The sequence below is a fragment of the Nerophis lumbriciformis genome, linkage group LG24 (assembly GCF_033978685.3).
Source record: "Nerophis lumbriciformis linkage group LG24, RoL_Nlum_v2.1, whole genome shotgun sequence".
Taxonomy (NCBI): domain Eukaryota; kingdom Metazoa; phylum Chordata; class Actinopteri; order Syngnathiformes; family Syngnathidae; genus Nerophis; species Nerophis lumbriciformis.
The window spans coordinates 35,922,585-35,939,728 of NC_084571.2; the positions used below are offsets into that span (position 1 = coordinate 35,922,585).

General features: G+C 41.3%; 1 protein-coding gene across 2 annotated transcripts in view; it reads left to right on the forward strand.

The window, feature by feature from the left end:
* brd4 (bromodomain containing 4) overlaps positions 1–17,144 on the forward strand; it is a 111,405-nt gene that overhangs the window by 52,400 nt on the left and 41,861 nt on the right. For both annotated transcript variants that reach the window (XM_072916019.1, XM_061982044.2), the window contains exons 2-7: positions 8,888–9,299; positions 9,584–9,721; positions 9,809–9,944; positions 10,027–10,367; positions 10,585–10,968; positions 11,051–11,179. In XM_072916019.1, the coding sequence (XP_072772120.1) occupies positions 9,024–9,299; positions 9,584–9,721; positions 9,809–9,944; positions 10,027–10,367; positions 10,585–10,968; positions 11,051–11,179 (1,404 nt within the window). In that variant the 5' untranslated portion in view covers positions 8,888–9,023. The remainder of the gene's footprint in view (positions 1–8,887; positions 9,300–9,583; positions 9,722–9,808; positions 9,945–10,026; positions 10,368–10,584; positions 10,969–11,050; positions 11,180–17,144) is intronic.

Below are 17,144 nucleotides of genomic sequence, written 5' to 3' on the forward strand. Positions count from 1 at the left end.
GAATTGTGGAAGTGTGAAAAATGGATTATTAATTTTGAATGGGGAAAATGTCCATAAAAACTGATAATCTAGGAAATCCGGGAATTTTTTTTTTACAATTGTTGAATAGGAGCACACACTTCCTGAACATGCTGAATATTTTGAAGTTGTAACGGTTTGAATCGGATAAAAAATGTGGAACTTGGAATGTACCATTGATTTTAATTGGAATTTCGGGAAAAAAAGGGAATTGGTTTTGAAAATGCAAAAAAATTTTGAATGTTCTGATGGTTAGTGTTGGAATTTTTCAAATCGGTCGAGAAATGTTGAAGCAGTAACATTTTTAATTGAGAAATGGCATTAGGGAATACCTAGAATTTGGGGAAAACCGTGAATTTTTCCAGTTCAAAAAACAACTTTGTTTTTTTGTCCCGGTTAAGGGGAATGTTTGGACGGTGGAACGGTTGAAAAATGTGGAAGGAGTAGTCGACAGAAAAAAGGGGGGGAAAAGGTTTTGGAAAAAATGGGAAATCCTGGAATTTCAGGAAAACCGGGAATTTTTCCAATTCAAAAAACAACTTAGTTTTTTGTCCTGATTAAGGGGAATGTTTAGATGGTGGAACGGTTGAAAAATTTGGAAGGAGTAGTCGACAGAAAAAAGAGTTTGAAAAAACGGGAATTCCTGGAATTTGTTTCGAACTTGAAAAAAATATAGTTTTAATGTGCAGGATGCGTGGAATATGTTGAAGGTGGAACGGTTTGAATCGGTTGAAAAATGTGGAAATGGTGGAAAAATGGCCAATTCATTTTGAATGGGAAAAATGTCCCGGAAAACCTGGAATTCTGGGGAATCTGGACATTTTTTGAATTTTTCAAGGGAAAGCCTGCGATTCCCGAATAGGCTGTACAGTTTGAAGTTGGAACGGTTTGAAAAATGTGGAAGGAATAGTCGACAGACAAAAGTGGGGAAAATGGTTTGAAAAAAACGGGAATTCTGGGAATTTCGGGAATTTTTCCAGTTAAAAAACAACTTAGGTTTTTTGTCCTGATTAAGGGAAATGTTTGGACGGTGGAACGGTTGAACAATGTGGAAGGAGTATTCGACAGAAAAAAGGGTTTGGAAAAACGGGAATTCTGGGAATTCCTGGAATTTTTTTCGAACTTGTAAAAATGATCATTTGAATTGGCCATTTTTCCACCATTTCCCAGAATTCCAGGTTTTCCAGGACAGGATGCGTGGAATATGTTTAAGGTTTGAATCGGTTGAAAAATTTGGAAATGGTGGGAAAAATGGCCAATTCATTTTGAATAAGAAAAATGTCCTGGAAAACCTGGAATTCTGGGAAATGTTGGAAAAATGGCCAATTCATTTTGAATGGGAAAAATGTCCCGGAAAACCTGGAATTCTGGGAAATGTGGACATTTTTGGAATTTGTCAATGGAAAGCCTGCGATTCCCGAATAGACTGAACAGTTTGAAATTGGAACGGTTTGAATGGGATGAAAAATGTGGAAGGTAGAGTGCGCCAAAATCTGAAGAAGGATGAATTGTGGTGTAGAAAACCATATAAGCATTCACACAATAATAATAATATAAACACCTTCTAATTATTAGACACCTTCATTCTTTTATATATTTAATATCGTGTGTTTGTCGCTTTTTAAAACTTATAGTTGGTGAATAGAGTGTGTTGATCATTACTTCCTGTGGAGTGCTTAGTGTTCCAGAATGTATTTTGCTTTATGTACTTTTGTGCTTGTTTTTGTTGTGGTCATCCCAGCCATATCAGCATGCGTTTATAAGAGTTGTGATCGTTTCCAAGTCATTCTTCCCTCCAACTTGAGGGCTCCTCAGGAAACTTGAGATAGGACACTATTTGAGACGCCTGGCTGTGTAATCCATGCAGAGCGGCACTCATATTGTCTTTTGCACTTTGCCCTCTGCCCCTGCCAAGGTTATTTACACACTGCATTTTGTTGACTCACTCAATCCTACCAGGATGCATCGGATCTATATTTGTTGGTTCGCTGCATGCTTGAGATGCATGCCTGGGCTGTATCATATTGAGTACATGGGAGTATCCTTGCAGTGTCCATGACTCAAACTGGTCTGCTTCAGGTATTGCATCTTGGCACTATGACCTCAGATAGTTAGTCAGATTCTCCAGGAGGCCTAGGCGATGGTCATGTGTTTGCACAAATTCCTTCCCTTTCCCCATAAAAATGACTCATCAAGAATGCAGTTCTTCACAGACCCACACTCGTGTAAGCCTAAAGCCTTTTTGAAGAGATGGGTTCAAGTAGGTCCTGTACGTATTGATAGTAGAGACGAGCCATAATTAGGTTTTACTCAAATAAGTCACATCCATGTACATAGGAGTCGTTTTCATGTTTAAATGTGGCGGTATAGCTCCGTTGGTAAAGTGGTTGCCGCGCCAGCAACTTGAGGGTTCCTGGTTCGACCCCCGCTTCCGCCATCCTCGTCACTACCCTTGTGTCCTTGGGCAAGACACTTTACCTACTGCTCCCAGTGCCACCCACACTGGTTTAAAAATGTAACTTAAATATTGGGTTTCACAATGTAAAGCGCTTTGAGTCACTAGAGAAAAGCGCTATATAAATATAATTCACTTCACTTGACTAAATTGGGTCACAGTTGCCTTATTTACACTACATGGTGCGAGTTTTCAAATTCAACACACATTGGACATCAGCCTTTGTAATGACCGTCATTAGGCGCTCAGGCAGTGCAAATATATATATATATATATTTATATATATATATATATATATACATAGGTTTATTGTCAAAATGTGTCAGTTTTACTCCATGCTTCATTTTTTTATGATTTCATCTAGGACAGGGGTCGGCAAACCGCGGCTCTTTGATCACTCTGATGCGGCTCAGCAGCTTACTTGCTGAACCCCCCAAATTTCCTGTGAGACTTCCGGATTTCAGTGCCTCTCGCAGAAAACTCCCAGGATTAATATTTACCGATTTTCACCCTTACGGCTATAATAAGGGCGTGCCATGATGGTACAACATTTGGCGCCCTCTATAATCTGTATTAACAGCATGCCAGCCCAACACTTGTTAAACAATACACATCTTCTGCTTGCACACGTACGTGACAGCAAGACATACTTGGTCAACAGCCACACAGGTTACACCGACGGTGGTCATATAAAACAACTTTAACACTCTTACTAATAATGCGCCACACTTTGAACCAAAACCAAACAAGAATGACAAACACATTTCGGGAGAACATCTGCACCTTAACACAACATAAACACAACAGAACAAACACCCAGAATCCCATGCAGCCCTGACTCTTCCGGGCTACATTATACACCCGTGCTACCACCAAACCCCGCCCCCACCCCAACCCTGCTCCCTCACACATCAACCTCCCCCCCCTCTCTCTGTGCGTCGGTTGAGGTGGGCGGGGTTTGGTAGCGGGGGTGTATAATGTATCCCGGAAGAGTTAGGGTTGCAACGGATTCTGGGTATTTGTCCTGTTGTGTTTATGTTGTGTTACGGTGCAGATGTTCTCCCGAAATGTGTTTGTCATTCTTGTTTGGTGTGGGTTCACAGTGTGGCGCATTATTAGTAAGAGTGTTAAAGTTGTTTTTTTTATACCGCGACCGTCAGTGTAACCTGTGTGGTTGTTGAACAAGTATGCCTTGCTGTTACCTACGTGAGCAATCGGAAGCCCCATACAACGTGTGGCTGATCAGGCACGCTGACTGTAGTGGGTGCTATATGCTGTACCATCACGGCACGCAAGACGCTGACAAGCGCCATTCATTTAAAACCCGCGTGCCGCACCAGCTTTCAAATTCGACAAAAAGGTGTGGGCAGCGTGTCTGAGACCCCTGGTTATACATAGCACAAAGCAAAAAAAAACTTTGTATGCAGTGTTATTTCATTTAAAATTTCAAAAAAAATTTGCGGCTCCCATTGTTTTCTATAATTTGTGAAACTGGTCAAAATGGCTCTTTGACTGGTAAAGGTTGCCGACCCCTGCACTAGGATGTATCTACAAACTAATAATAACCGCAGTAAAACTCCAGATGGGTAGTATTACCATATTAAATTAACATTTTTAAAATTTAAATTAAAAGCTGAGAAATAAATACCGAATACTGGACAGTACAGGTAAAGCTTCCTCTATTCCTGTTATTTCTTGTAAAGGAATTAGGTATAAATGAATTATGGATACAAACAAGCACGTAAACAATGCATTCACATCTTTTTTGAATAACATGCAACCAACACTTAAGGTTGAAACTAGAGATGTCCAATAATGGCTTTTTTGCCGATATTCCGATATTGTCCAACTCTTAATTACCGATTCCGATATCAACCGATACCGATATATACAGTTGTGGAATTAACACATTATTATGCCTAATTTTGTTGTGATGCCCCGCTGGATGCATTGAACAATGTAACAACGTTTTCAAAAATAAATCATCTAAAGTTATGGAAAAAAGTGCCAACATGGCACTGCCATATTTATTATTGAAGTCACAAAGTGCATTCTTTTTTTTTAACATGCCTCAAAACAGCAGCTTGGAATTTGGGACATGCTCTCCCTGATAGAGCATGAGGAGGTTGAGGTGGGCGGGGTTGGGGGGAGCGGGGTTGAGGTGTGTAGGGTGGGGGTGGGGGGTTTAGGGTGTAGCGGTGGTGTATAATGTAGCGTCCCGGAAGAGTTAGTGCTGCAAGGGGTTCTGGGTATTTGTTCTGTTGTGTTTATGTTGTGTTACGTTGCGGATGTTCTCCCCAAATGTGTTTGTCATTCTTGTTTGGTGTGGGTTCACAGTGTGGCGCATATTTGTAACAGTGTTAAAGTTGTGTATACGGCCACCCTCAGTGTGACCTGTATGGCTGTTGACCAAGTATGCTTTGCATTCACTTGTGTGTGTGAAAAGCCATAGATATTATGTGACTGGGCCGGCATGCAAAGGCAGTGCCTTTAAGGTTTATTGGCGCTCTGTACTTCTCCCTACGTCCGTGTACACAGCTGCGTTTTAAAAAGTCATACATATTACTTTTTGAAACCGATACCGATCATTTCCGATATTACATTTTAAAGCATTTATCGGCCGATAATATCGGCAGCCCGATATTATCGGACATCTCTAGTAATAGATTTTTATTTTGTTAAGCTCTTTTCATTCAAATAAATATTAAGGTGCTATGGCACAAACAAAGCTAAAATACTAAGACTAAAACACTATAAGTGAAGCATAAGAAACACAAAACATGCAAAATAGTGGAGTTTCCTACTGTGTGTCTATTTATTTTGTTATAAAAAAAAAAACCTGGTCTAAAGATTTCAGCGATTGTATAAGTACCTTTTAATACCGATAATAATAACTAGAGATGTCCGATAATGGCTTTTTTGCCAATATTCGATATTCCGATATTGTCCAACTCTTAATTACCGATTCCGATATCAACCGATGCCGATATATAAAGTCGTGGAAGTAACACATTATTATGCCTAATTTTGTTGTGATGCCCCGCTGGATGCATTAAACAATGTAACAAGGTTTTCCAAAATAAATCAACTCAAGTTATGGAAAAAAATGCCAACATGGCACTGCCATATTTATTATTGAAGTTACAAAGTGCATTATTTGTTTTAACATGCAGCAGCTTGGAATTTGGGACATGCTCTCCCTGAGAGAGCATGAGGAGGTTGAGGTGGGCGGGGTTGGGGGGGATGTATATTGTAGCGTCCCGGAAGAGTTAGTGCTGCAAGGGGTTCTGGGTATTTGTTCTGTTTTGTTTATGTTGTGTTACGGTTTGGATGTTCTCCCGAAATGTGTTTGTCATTCTTGTTTGGTGTGGGTTCACAGTGTGGCGCATATTTGTAACAGTGTTAAAGTTGTTTATACGGCCACCCTTAGTGTGACCTGTATGGCTTTTGACCAAGTATGCTTTGCATTCACTTGTGTGTGTGAAAAGCCATAGATATTATGTCATACTTGGCAACCTTGAGACCTCCGATTTCGGGAGGTGGGGAGGTTGGGGCGTGGTCGGGGCTGGGGCAGGGCATGGCTGGGGGCGTGGTTAAGAGGGGAGGAGTATATTGACAGCTAGAATTCACCAAGTCAAGTATTTCATATATATATATATATATCCTGAAAATATGCAAACAAAACTGTGTTTAGATAATTGATACTTCAAACTTGCATACATAAATCTTAAGGAATATAACATAACTTGGCTTCTGAGAGCTTCAAAATGTAATGAATAAAATGCTAAAGTTGTTGATAAACAAGCAATTATTTTGATGATTAAATATGGTAATTTTAAATGAATTATTATGATAATTTAAAATGAATTATTTTAAATATGTTTATTTTAATGTATAATTATAATGCCTGGATGTAATAAGGAGTCAGAAAAAATACAAATAAAAATACAATTAATTTTGATGTTTTTAGCAAAATATAGTAAAAATGTATTTAGTTTTTCTTTTTTTTTAAATTAATAAATATATTTATTTTAAGGTAAGATAAACATAATAATACAATTTATCTCTAGTCTGGATGATTTAGTTCTTGTCACCCTGTTGTCCTCCCGTCGTGAAAAAAGGCTGTCCTCACTCAGGTCCGCATGGAGCTGGAGGGGGGCATGGCCTCCAGCTCCGGCTGAAAATCGGCAGATTTTCGGGAGAATATTTGTCCCGGGAGGTTTTCGGGAGAGGCGCTGAATTTCGGGAGTCTCCCGGAAAATTCGGGAGGGTTGGCAAGTATGTATTATGTGACTGGGCCGGCACGCAAAGGCAGTGCCTTTAAGGTTTATTGGCGCTCTGTACTTCTCCCTACGTCCGTGTACACAGCGGCGTTTTAAAAAGTCATACATTTTACTTTTTGAAACCGATACCGATCATTTCCGATATTACATTTTAAAGCATTTATCGGCCGATAATATCGGACTGCCGATATTATCGGACATCTCTAATAATAACTAACTAATCTCGGCCAAATTAAACTTGATGTGATGATTTAATGTTGTTGGGCTTCTGTTCACCTTGGGTGACTTTGTGGATTATTGAGTGTAAAGTTGTATAGACAATTTTGTATCACAACTTCCTAAAAAGCATAGCAAAGGTCTACTACTCTACAGTAAAACAAGCCAGTCTAGCACATTACAGGTAAAAGCCAGTAAATTAGAATATTTTGAAAAACTTGATTTATTTCAGTAATTGCATTCAAAAGGTGTAACTTGTACATTATATTTATTCATTGCACACAGACTGATGCATTCAAATGTTTATTTCATTTAATTTTGATGATTTGAAGTGGCAACAAATGAAAATCCAAAATTCCGTGTGTGACAAAATTAGAATATTACTTAAGGCTAATACAAAAAAGGGATTTTTAGAAATGTTGGCCAACTGAAAAGTATGAAAATGAAAAATATGAGCATGTACAATACTCAATACTTGGTTGGAGCTCCTTTTGCCTCAATTACTGCGTTAATGCGGCGTGGCATGGAGTCGATGAGTTTCTGGCACTGCTCAGGTGTTATGAGAGCCCAGGTTGCTCTGATAGTGGCCTTCAACTCTTCTGCGTTTTTGGGTCTGGCATTCTGCATCTTCCTTTTCACAATACCCCACAGATTTTCTATGGGGCTAAGGTCAGGGTAGTTGGCGGGCCAATTTAGAACAGAAATACCATGGTCCGTAAACCAGGCACGGGTAGATTTTGCGCTGTGTGCAGGCGCCAAGTCCTGTTGGAACTTGAAATCTCCATCTCCATAGAGCAGGTCAGCAGCAGGAAGCATGAAGTGCTCTAAAACTTGCTGGTAGACGGCTGCGTTGACCCTGGATCTCAGGAAACAGAGTGGACCGACACCAGCAGATGACATGGCACCCCAAACCATCACCCAACCATGCAAATTTTGCATTTTCTTTGGAAATCGAGGTCCCAGAGTCTGGAGGAAGACAGGAGAGGCACAGGATCCACGTTGCCTGAAGTCTAGTGTAAAGTTTCCACCATCAGTGATGGTTTGGGGTGCCATGTCATCTGCTGGTGTCGGTCCACTCTGTTTCCTGAGATCCAGGGTCAACGCAGCCGTCTACCAGCAAGTTTTAGAGCACTTCATGCTTCCTGCTGCTGACCTGCTCTATGGAGATGGAGATTTCAAGTTCCAACAGGACTTGGCGCCTGCACACAGCGCAAAATCTACCCGTGCCTGGTTTACAGACCATGGTATTTCTGTTCTAAATTGGCCCGCCAACTCCCCTGACCTTAGCCCCATAGAAAATCTGTGGGGTATTGTGAAAAGGAAGATGCAGAATGCCAGACCCAAAAACGCAGAAGAGTTGAAGGCCACTATCAGAGCAACCTGGGCTCTCATAACACCTGAGCAGTGCCAGAAACTCATCGACTCCATGCCACGCCGCATTAACGCAGTAATTGAGGCAAAAGGAGCTCCAACCAAGTATTGAGTATTGTACATGCTCATATTTTTCATTTTCATACTTTTCAGTTGGCCAACATTTCTAAAAATCCCTTTTTTGTATTAGCCTTAAGTAATATTCTAATTTTGTGACACACGGAATTTTGGATTTTCATTTGTTGCCACTTCAAATCATCAAAATTAAATGAAATAAACATTTGAATGCATCAGTCTGTGTGCAATGAATAAATATAATGTACAAGTTACACCTTTTGAATGCAATTACTGAAATAAATCAAGTTTTTCAAAATATTCTAATTTACTGGCTTTTACCTGTATATAACTGTATGCAGCAAAGAGCTGTTTAAGTGCTTTTCTCCACTATGGGTATGTTAATTACTTTTTTCTGACTTTAAGGGTAGCATAGATTAAAACACTTGCAAGAGGTAGAAATGACCGTCTGCCTCTTCTTTCCCCCTAGAGAGTCCAGCGAAGAGTGCAATGGGATCAGTGGTGCTCTGTCAGTGGAGTCTGTGCCGGGGCCAAGATTGAACTGGTGTACTGCCAACACCGCTCCCCCTGCCCTCGCTCCAGCCCCCGCTCCGGGGCCAGAGCCCATGCCCAACCCCGTCAGGATGGGGGACGGCCTGGACGCAGCGCAGATGTCGGGCGGCAGCAGCAGCAGCAGCAGCAGTAGCAGCGGCGGCGGCGGCCAGGGGCAGCCCCAGACAGGCGGCAACCCTCCGCCCCCGGAATACATCAACCCTGACAGGCCCAAGCGCCAGACCAATCAGCTGCACTACCTGCTCAAGGTGGGGTTTAAGGCCCTGTGGAAACACCAGTTTGCCTGGCCCTTCCAAGCACCAGTGGATGCTGTCAAACTCGGTCTGCCTGTAAGTTTGTTCGCTGCATACATCTACAACCATTGTTTACATCCATGCTGAGTTGAATATATAGCCCACTATTTTTAACAGTGTTTTGCAATTAAACACACTCATCATCAGACATGCTTTCTTTGCAATGATGATGTTTTAGGACCCTTACAAGTTTAGTCATGGACTTGTCAGATTTGTCATGAGCACCTGCTTTTCTTTGTGATGTAAGCAAAGGAGGAACTCTCCACTGCAGAGTTTCTCTCCGACATTTGTCAGTTTAATTTCTGTTGATCTTTCTACAGGACTACTACACAATAATAAAATATCCTATGGACATGGGAACAATCAAGAAAAGGCTTGAAAACAGCTACTACTGCAACGCCCAAGAATGTATTCAAGACTTCAACAAGATGTTTACCAACTGCTACATGTACAATAAGGTATAACACCGCAGCTGTTGGTTATCAGGTGCACGTACAGAGGCTGACTGAGTCTCCGCTCTACTCCGTGTTTGTCTCTCGCTGCAGCCTTCAGATGACATAGTCCTAATGGCTAAAGCTCTGGAAAAGGCTTTCCTCCAAAAGGTTGCCGAAATGCCTCAGGAAGAAGTTGAGATTCCAGTCATGACAGGGAAGGGCAGGGGCCGAGGTCGAAGAGATGGCGGTACGTGATTTAAAATCCATATCATTATCATATGGTGTGCCTCTGTCAGACTGTTGAGAATCTTTCCATGTCTCTTGTCCAGGTCTCAGCTTAAAACCAGGGGCTATAATTGATCCTTCGTCCACAACCCCTCAAACACGGGGCCTGTCGAACATCTCAGCAGCACCTCAGATCAGAGGACCGGTGCCGGGCCCGCCTTCACTACCTCCTCAGCCTTTGATGCAGGCCCTGCCTCCCCACGTCCCCCCAACGATAGCAAGCCACACACCGCAGCTTGGAGCTCCCTACTCTTTGGGCCAATTGGATTGCACTCTTCAAATTCCCATGATGACCTCCGTGCCTCCCCCTGCTCAGACCTCCCTTCCCCCAACGTCCATCCAGAGCACTGCCCCCCTGCTGCAAAACCCTATCACCATGACCAAAGTGAGTGCGACAGACATGGGAATCATTAACTTAATTTTAATGGGTTTATCTTGCATACATCAATATGTCTTTTGCAAGAGAGAGGTTAGATAAATAAGAACAGAGGTTAGGCACACAAGAGATCTGCACTTACAACCAGGTTATAGGCAGAGGCTAGCGTATATTCATTCCATAATAATAACATGTCCTCCTCACTTGCTGTTTTCTTGCTATTCAGCAAAGAAAGAGCCAGAAACGAAAAGCAGACACTACAACACCGACAGCTAATGACCAGCTCAATGAGTCTTCCCCAGCGGAGTCCAAGTCGGGTAAGACTCTTCCCCGGCGGGAGAGCGCCCGCCCCACCAAAGTCATCAAGAAGGAGGCGCCAGACTCGCAGCACCAAGTAGCGATGGGGATGGGACAAAGTGGCTCGAGTAGCGGCCAAAGCCCCGTCCCGCAAGATCAGATGGGATACTGTCTGAGCCTGGTCAGGGAGATGTTGTCCAAGAAACACATGACGTACGCCTGGCCCTTCTACAAGCCCGTGGACGTGGCCGCGCTGGGACTGCACGATTATCACGACATCATCAAACATCCCATGGACCTAAGCACCATTAAGGTCAAGTATAGATTATGACCGGGAGCTCATGGTAAAAAAAAAAAAAAAAAAAATCATTAATTTTCTTGATTTCCCTTAACAGGCCAAGCTGGAGAACAGGCAATGCCGCGATCCACAGGAGTTTGCTGCTGATGTGCGGCTAATGTTTTCCAATTGCTACAAGTATAATCCACCAGACCATGAGGTGGTGGCTATGGCACGCAAGCTACAGGTAAATTCTTGCTGCTGGGTTGTACTGATAAACCCTGAACTAAATCTACACTCAAACTGTAAATCAATCAATCAATCAATCAATGTTTACTTATATAGCCCTAAATCACGAGTGTCTCAAAGGGCTACCCAATATATATATCTAATATAATAGTGTGAGAGTCTAGTCCATAGTGGATCTAGCATAAAGTATGAGAGTCCAGTCCATAATGGATCTAACATAATAGTGTGAGAGTCTAGTCCATAGTGGATCTAGCATAAAGTATGAGAGTCCAGTCCATAATGGATCTAACATAATAGTATGGGAGTCCAGTCCATAGTGGATCTAGCATAATAGTATGAGAGTCCAGTCCACAGTGGATCTAACATAATAGTGTGAGAGTTCAGTTCATAGTGGATCTAACATAATATTGTGAGAGTCCAGTCCATAGTGGATCTAGCATAATATTGTGAGAGTCCAGTCCATAGAGGATCTAACATAATAGTGAGAGTCTAGTCCATAGTGGATCTAACATAATAGTCTGAGAGTCCAGTCCATAGTGGATCTAACATAATATTGTGAGAGTCAAGTCCATAGTGGATCTAGCATAATATTGTGAGAGTCCAGTCCATAGTGGATCTAGCATAATATTGTGACAGTCCAGTCCATAGTGGATCTAGCATAATATTGTGAGAGTCCAGTCCATAGTGGATATAACATAATAGTATGAGAGTCCAGTCCATAGTGGATCTAACATAATATTGTGAGAGTCCAGTCCATAGTGGATCTAGCATAATATTGTGAGAGTCCAGTCCATAGTTGATCTAACATAATATTGTGAGAGTCCAGTCCATAGTGGATCTAGCATAATATTGTGAGAGTCCAGTCCATAGTGGATCTAGCATAATATTGTGAGAGTCCAGTCCATAGTGGATCTAGCATAATATTGTGAGAGTCCAGTCCATAGTGGATCTAGCATAATATTGTGAGAGTCCAGTTCATAGTGGATCTAGCATAATATTGTGAGAGTCCGGTCCATAGTGGATCTAGCATAATATTGTGAGAGTCCAGTCCATATTGGATCTAACATAATAGTGTGAGAATCCAGTCCATAGTGGATCTAGCATAAAGTATGAGAGTCCAGTCCTTAGTGGATCTAACATAATAGTATGAGAGTCCAGTCCATAGTGGATCTAACATAATAGTGTGAGAGTCCAGTCCATAGTGGATCTAACATAATAGTGTGAGAGTCCAGTGTATAGTGGATCTAGCATAATAGTATGAGAGTTCAGTCCATAGTGGATCTAACATAATAGTATGAGAGTCCAGTCCATAGTGGATCTAACATAATAGTATGAGAGTCCAGTCCATAGTGGATCTAACATAATATTGTGAGAGTCAAGTCCATAGTGGATCTAGCATAATATTGTGAGAGTCCAGTCCATAGTGGATCTAGCATAATATTGTGACAGTCCAGTCCATAGTGGATCTAGCATAATATTGTGAGAGTCCAGTCCATAGTGGATATAACATAATAGTATGAGAGTCCAGTCCATAGTGGATCTAACATAATAGTGTGAGAGTCTAGTCCATAGTGGATCTAACATAATAGTGTGAGAGTCCAGTCTATAGTGGATCTAGCATAATAGTATGAGAGTCCAGTCCATAGTGGATCTAGCATAATAGTATGAGAGTCCAGTCCATAGTGGATCTAGCATAATAGTATGAGAGTCCAGTCCATAGTGGATCTAGCATAATATTGTGAGAGTCCCGTCCATAGTGGATCTAACAAAATAGTGTGAGAGTCCAGTCCATAGTGGATCTAACATAATAGTGAGAGTCCAGTCCATAGTGGATCTAACATAATAGTGAGAGTCCAGTCCATAGTGGATCTGACATAATAGTATGAGAGTCCAGTCCATAGTGGATCTAGCATAATAGTATGAGAGTCCAGTCCATAGTGGATCTAACATAATAGTGTGAGAGTCCAGTCCATAGTGGATCTAACATAATAGTGTGAGAGTCCAGTCTATAGTGGATCTAGCATAATAGTATGAGAGTCCAGTCCATAGTGGATCTAACATAATAGTATGAGAGTCCAGTCCATAGTGGATCTAACATAATATTGTGAGAGTCAAGTCCATAGTGGATCTAGCATAATATTGTGAGAGTCCAGTCCATAGTGGATCTAGCATAATATTGTGACAGTCCAGTCCATAGTGGATCTAGCATAATATTGTGAGAGTCCAGTCCATAGTGGATATAACATAATAGTATGAGAGTCCAGTCCATAGTGGATCTAACATAATAGTGTGAGAGTCTAGTCCATAGTGGATCTAACATAATAGTGTGAGAGTCCAGTCTATAGTGGATCTAGCATAATAGTATGAGAGTCCAGTCCATAGTGGATCTAGCATAATAGTATGAGAGTCCAGTCCATAGTGGATCTAGCATAATAGTATGAGAGTCCAGTCCATAGTGGATCTAGCATAATATTGTGAGAGTCCCGTCCATAGTGGATCTAACAAAATAGTGTGAGAGTCCAGTCCATAGTGGATCTAACATAATAGTGAGAGTCCAGTCCATAGTGGATCTAACATAATAGTGAGAGTCCAGTCCATAGTGGATCTGACATAATAGTATGAGAGTCCAGTCCATAGTGGATCTAGCATAATAGTATGAGAGTCCAGTCCATAGTGGATCTAACATAATAGTGTGAGAGTCCACTCCATAGTGGATCTAACATAATAGTGAGAGTCCAGTCCATAGTGGATCTAACATAATAGTGAGAGTCCAGTCCATAGTGGATCTGACATAATAGTATGAGAGTCCAGTCCATAGTGGATCTAGCATAATAGTATGAGAGTCCAGTCCATAGTGGATCTAACATAATAGTGTGAGAGTCCAGTCCATAGTGGATCTAACATAATAGTGTGAGAGTCCAGTCTATAGTGGATCTAGCATAATAGTATGAGAGTCCAGTCCATAGTGGATCTAACATAATAGTATGAGAGTCCAGTCCATAGTGGATCTAACATAATAGTGTGAGAGTCCAGTCTATAGTGGATCTAGCATAATAGTATGAGAGTCCAGTCCATAGTGGATCTAACATAATAGTGTGAGAGTCCAGTCCATAGTGGATCTAACATAATATTGTGAGAGTCCAGTCCACAGTGGATCTAGCATAATATTGTGAGAGTCCAGTCCATAGTGGATCTAGCATAGTATTGTGAGAGTCCAGTCCATAGTGGATCTAGCATAATATTGTGAGAGTCCAGGCCATAGTGGATCTAACATATTAATGTGAGAGTCAAGTCCATAGTGGATCTAGCATAATATTGTGAGAGTCCAGTCCATAGTGGATCTAGCATAGTATTGTGAGAGTCCAGTCCATAGTGGATCTAGCATAATATTGTGAGAGTCCAGTCCATAGTGGATCTAACATAATAGTGTGAGAGTCCAGTCCATAGTGGATCTAACATAATAGTGTGAGAGTCCAGTCCATAGTGGATCTAACATAATAGTGTGAGAGTCCAGTCCATAGTGGATCTCGCAAAATATTGTGAGAGTCCAGTCCATAGTGGATCTAGCATAATATTGTGACAGTCCAGTCCATAGTGGATCTAGCATAATATTGTGAGAGTCCAGTCCATAGTTGATCTAGCATAATATTGTGAGAGTCCAGTCCACAGTGGATCTAGCATAATATTGTGAGAGTCCAGTCCATAGTGGATCTAGCATAATAGTATGAGAGTCCAGTCCATAGTGGATCTAGCATAATAGTATGAGAGTCCAGTCCATAGTGGATCTAACATATTAGTGTGAGAGTCCAGTCCATAGTGGATCTGGCATAATAGTATGAGAGTCCAGTCTATAGTGGATCTAGCATAATAGTATGAGAGTCCAGTCCATAGTGGATCTAACATAATAGTGTGAGAGTCTAGTCCATAGTGGATCTAACATAATAGTGTGAGAGTCCAGTCTATAGTGGATCTAGCATAATAGTATGAGAGTCCAGTCCATAGTGGATCTAGCATAATAGTATGAGAGTCCAGTCCATAGTGGATCTAGCATAATAGTATGAGAGTCCAGTCCATAGTGGATCTAGCATAATATTGTGAGAGTCCCGTCCATAGTGGATCTAACAAAATAGTGTGAGAGTCCAGTCCATAGTGGATCTAACATAATAGTGAGAGTCCAGTCTATAGTGGATCTAACATAATAGTGAGAGTCCAGTCCATAGTGGATCTGACATAATAGTATGAGAGTCCAGTCCATAGTGGATCTAGCATAATAGTGTGAGAGTCCAGTCCATAGTGGATCTAACATAATAGTATGAGAGTCCAGTCCATAGTGGATCTAACATAATAGTGTGAGAGTCCAGTCTATAGTGGATCTAGCATAATAGTATGAGAGTCCAGTCCATAGTGGATCTAACATAATATTGTGAGAGTCCAGTCCACAGTGGATCTAGCATAATATTGTGAGAGTCCAGTCCATAGTGGATCTAGCATAGTATTGTGAGAGTCCAGTCCATAGTGGATCTAGCATAATATTGTGAGAGTCCAGGCCATAGTGGATCTAACATATTAATGTGAGAGTCAAGTCCATAGTGGATCTAGCATAATATTGTGAGAGTCCAGTCCATAGTGGATCTCGCAAAATATTGTGAGAGTCCAGTCCATAGTGGATCTAGCATAATATTGTGACAGTCCAGTCCATAGTGGATCTAGCATAATATTGTGAGAGTCCAGTCCATAGTTGATCTAGCATAATATTGTGAGAGTCCAGTCCACAGTGGATCTAGCATAATATTGTGAGAGTCCAGTCCATAGTGGATCTAGCATAATAGTATGAGAGTCCAGTCCATAGTGGATCTAACATAATAGTGTGAGAGTCCAGTCCATAGTGGATCTAACATAATAGTGAGAGTCCAGTCCATAGTGGATCTAACATAATAGTGAGAGTCCAGTCCATAGTGGATCTGACATAATAGTATGAGAGTCCAGTCCATAGTGGATCTAGCATAATAGTATGAGAGTCCAGTCCATAGTGGATCTAACATAATAGTGTGAGAGTCCAGTCCATAGTGGATCTAACATAATAGTGTGAGAGTCCAGTCTATAGTGGATCTAGCATAATAGTATGAGAGTCCAGTCCATAGTGGATCTAACATAATAGTATGAGAGTCCAGTCCATAGTGGATCTAACATAATAGTGTGAGAGTCCAGTCTATAGTGGATCTAGCATAATAGTATGAGAGTCCAGTCCATAGTGGATCTAACATAATAGTGTGAGAGTCCAGTCCATAGTGGATCTAACATAATATTGTGAGAGTCCAGTCCACAGTGGATCTAGCATAATATTGTGAGAGTCCAGTCCATAGTGGATCTAGCATAGTATTGTGAGAGTCCAGTCCATAGTGGATCTAGCATAATATTGTGAGAGTCCAGGCCATAGTGGATCTAACATATTAATGTGAGAGTCAAGTCCATAGTGGATCTAGCATAATATTGTGAGAGTCCAGTCCATAGTGGATCTAGCATAGTATTGTGAGAGTCCAGTCCATAGTGGATCTAGCATAATATTGTGAGAGTCCAGTCCATAGTGGATCTAACATAATAGTGTGAGAGTCCAGTCCATAGTGGATCTAACATAATAGTGTGAGAGTCCAGTCCATAGTGGATCTAACATAATAGTGTGAGAGTCCAGTCCATAGTGGATCTCGCAAAATATTGTGAGAGTCCAGTCCATAGTGGATCTAGCATAATATTGTGACAGTCCAGTCCATAGTGGATCTAGCATAATATTGTGAGAGTCCAGTCCATAGTTGATCTAGCATAATATTGTGAGAGTCCAGTCCACAGTGGATCTAGCATAATATTGTGAGAGTCCAGTCCATAGTGGATCTAGCATAATAGTATGAGAGTCCAGTCCATAGTGGATCTAGCATAATAGTATGAGAGTCCAGTCCATAGTGGATCTA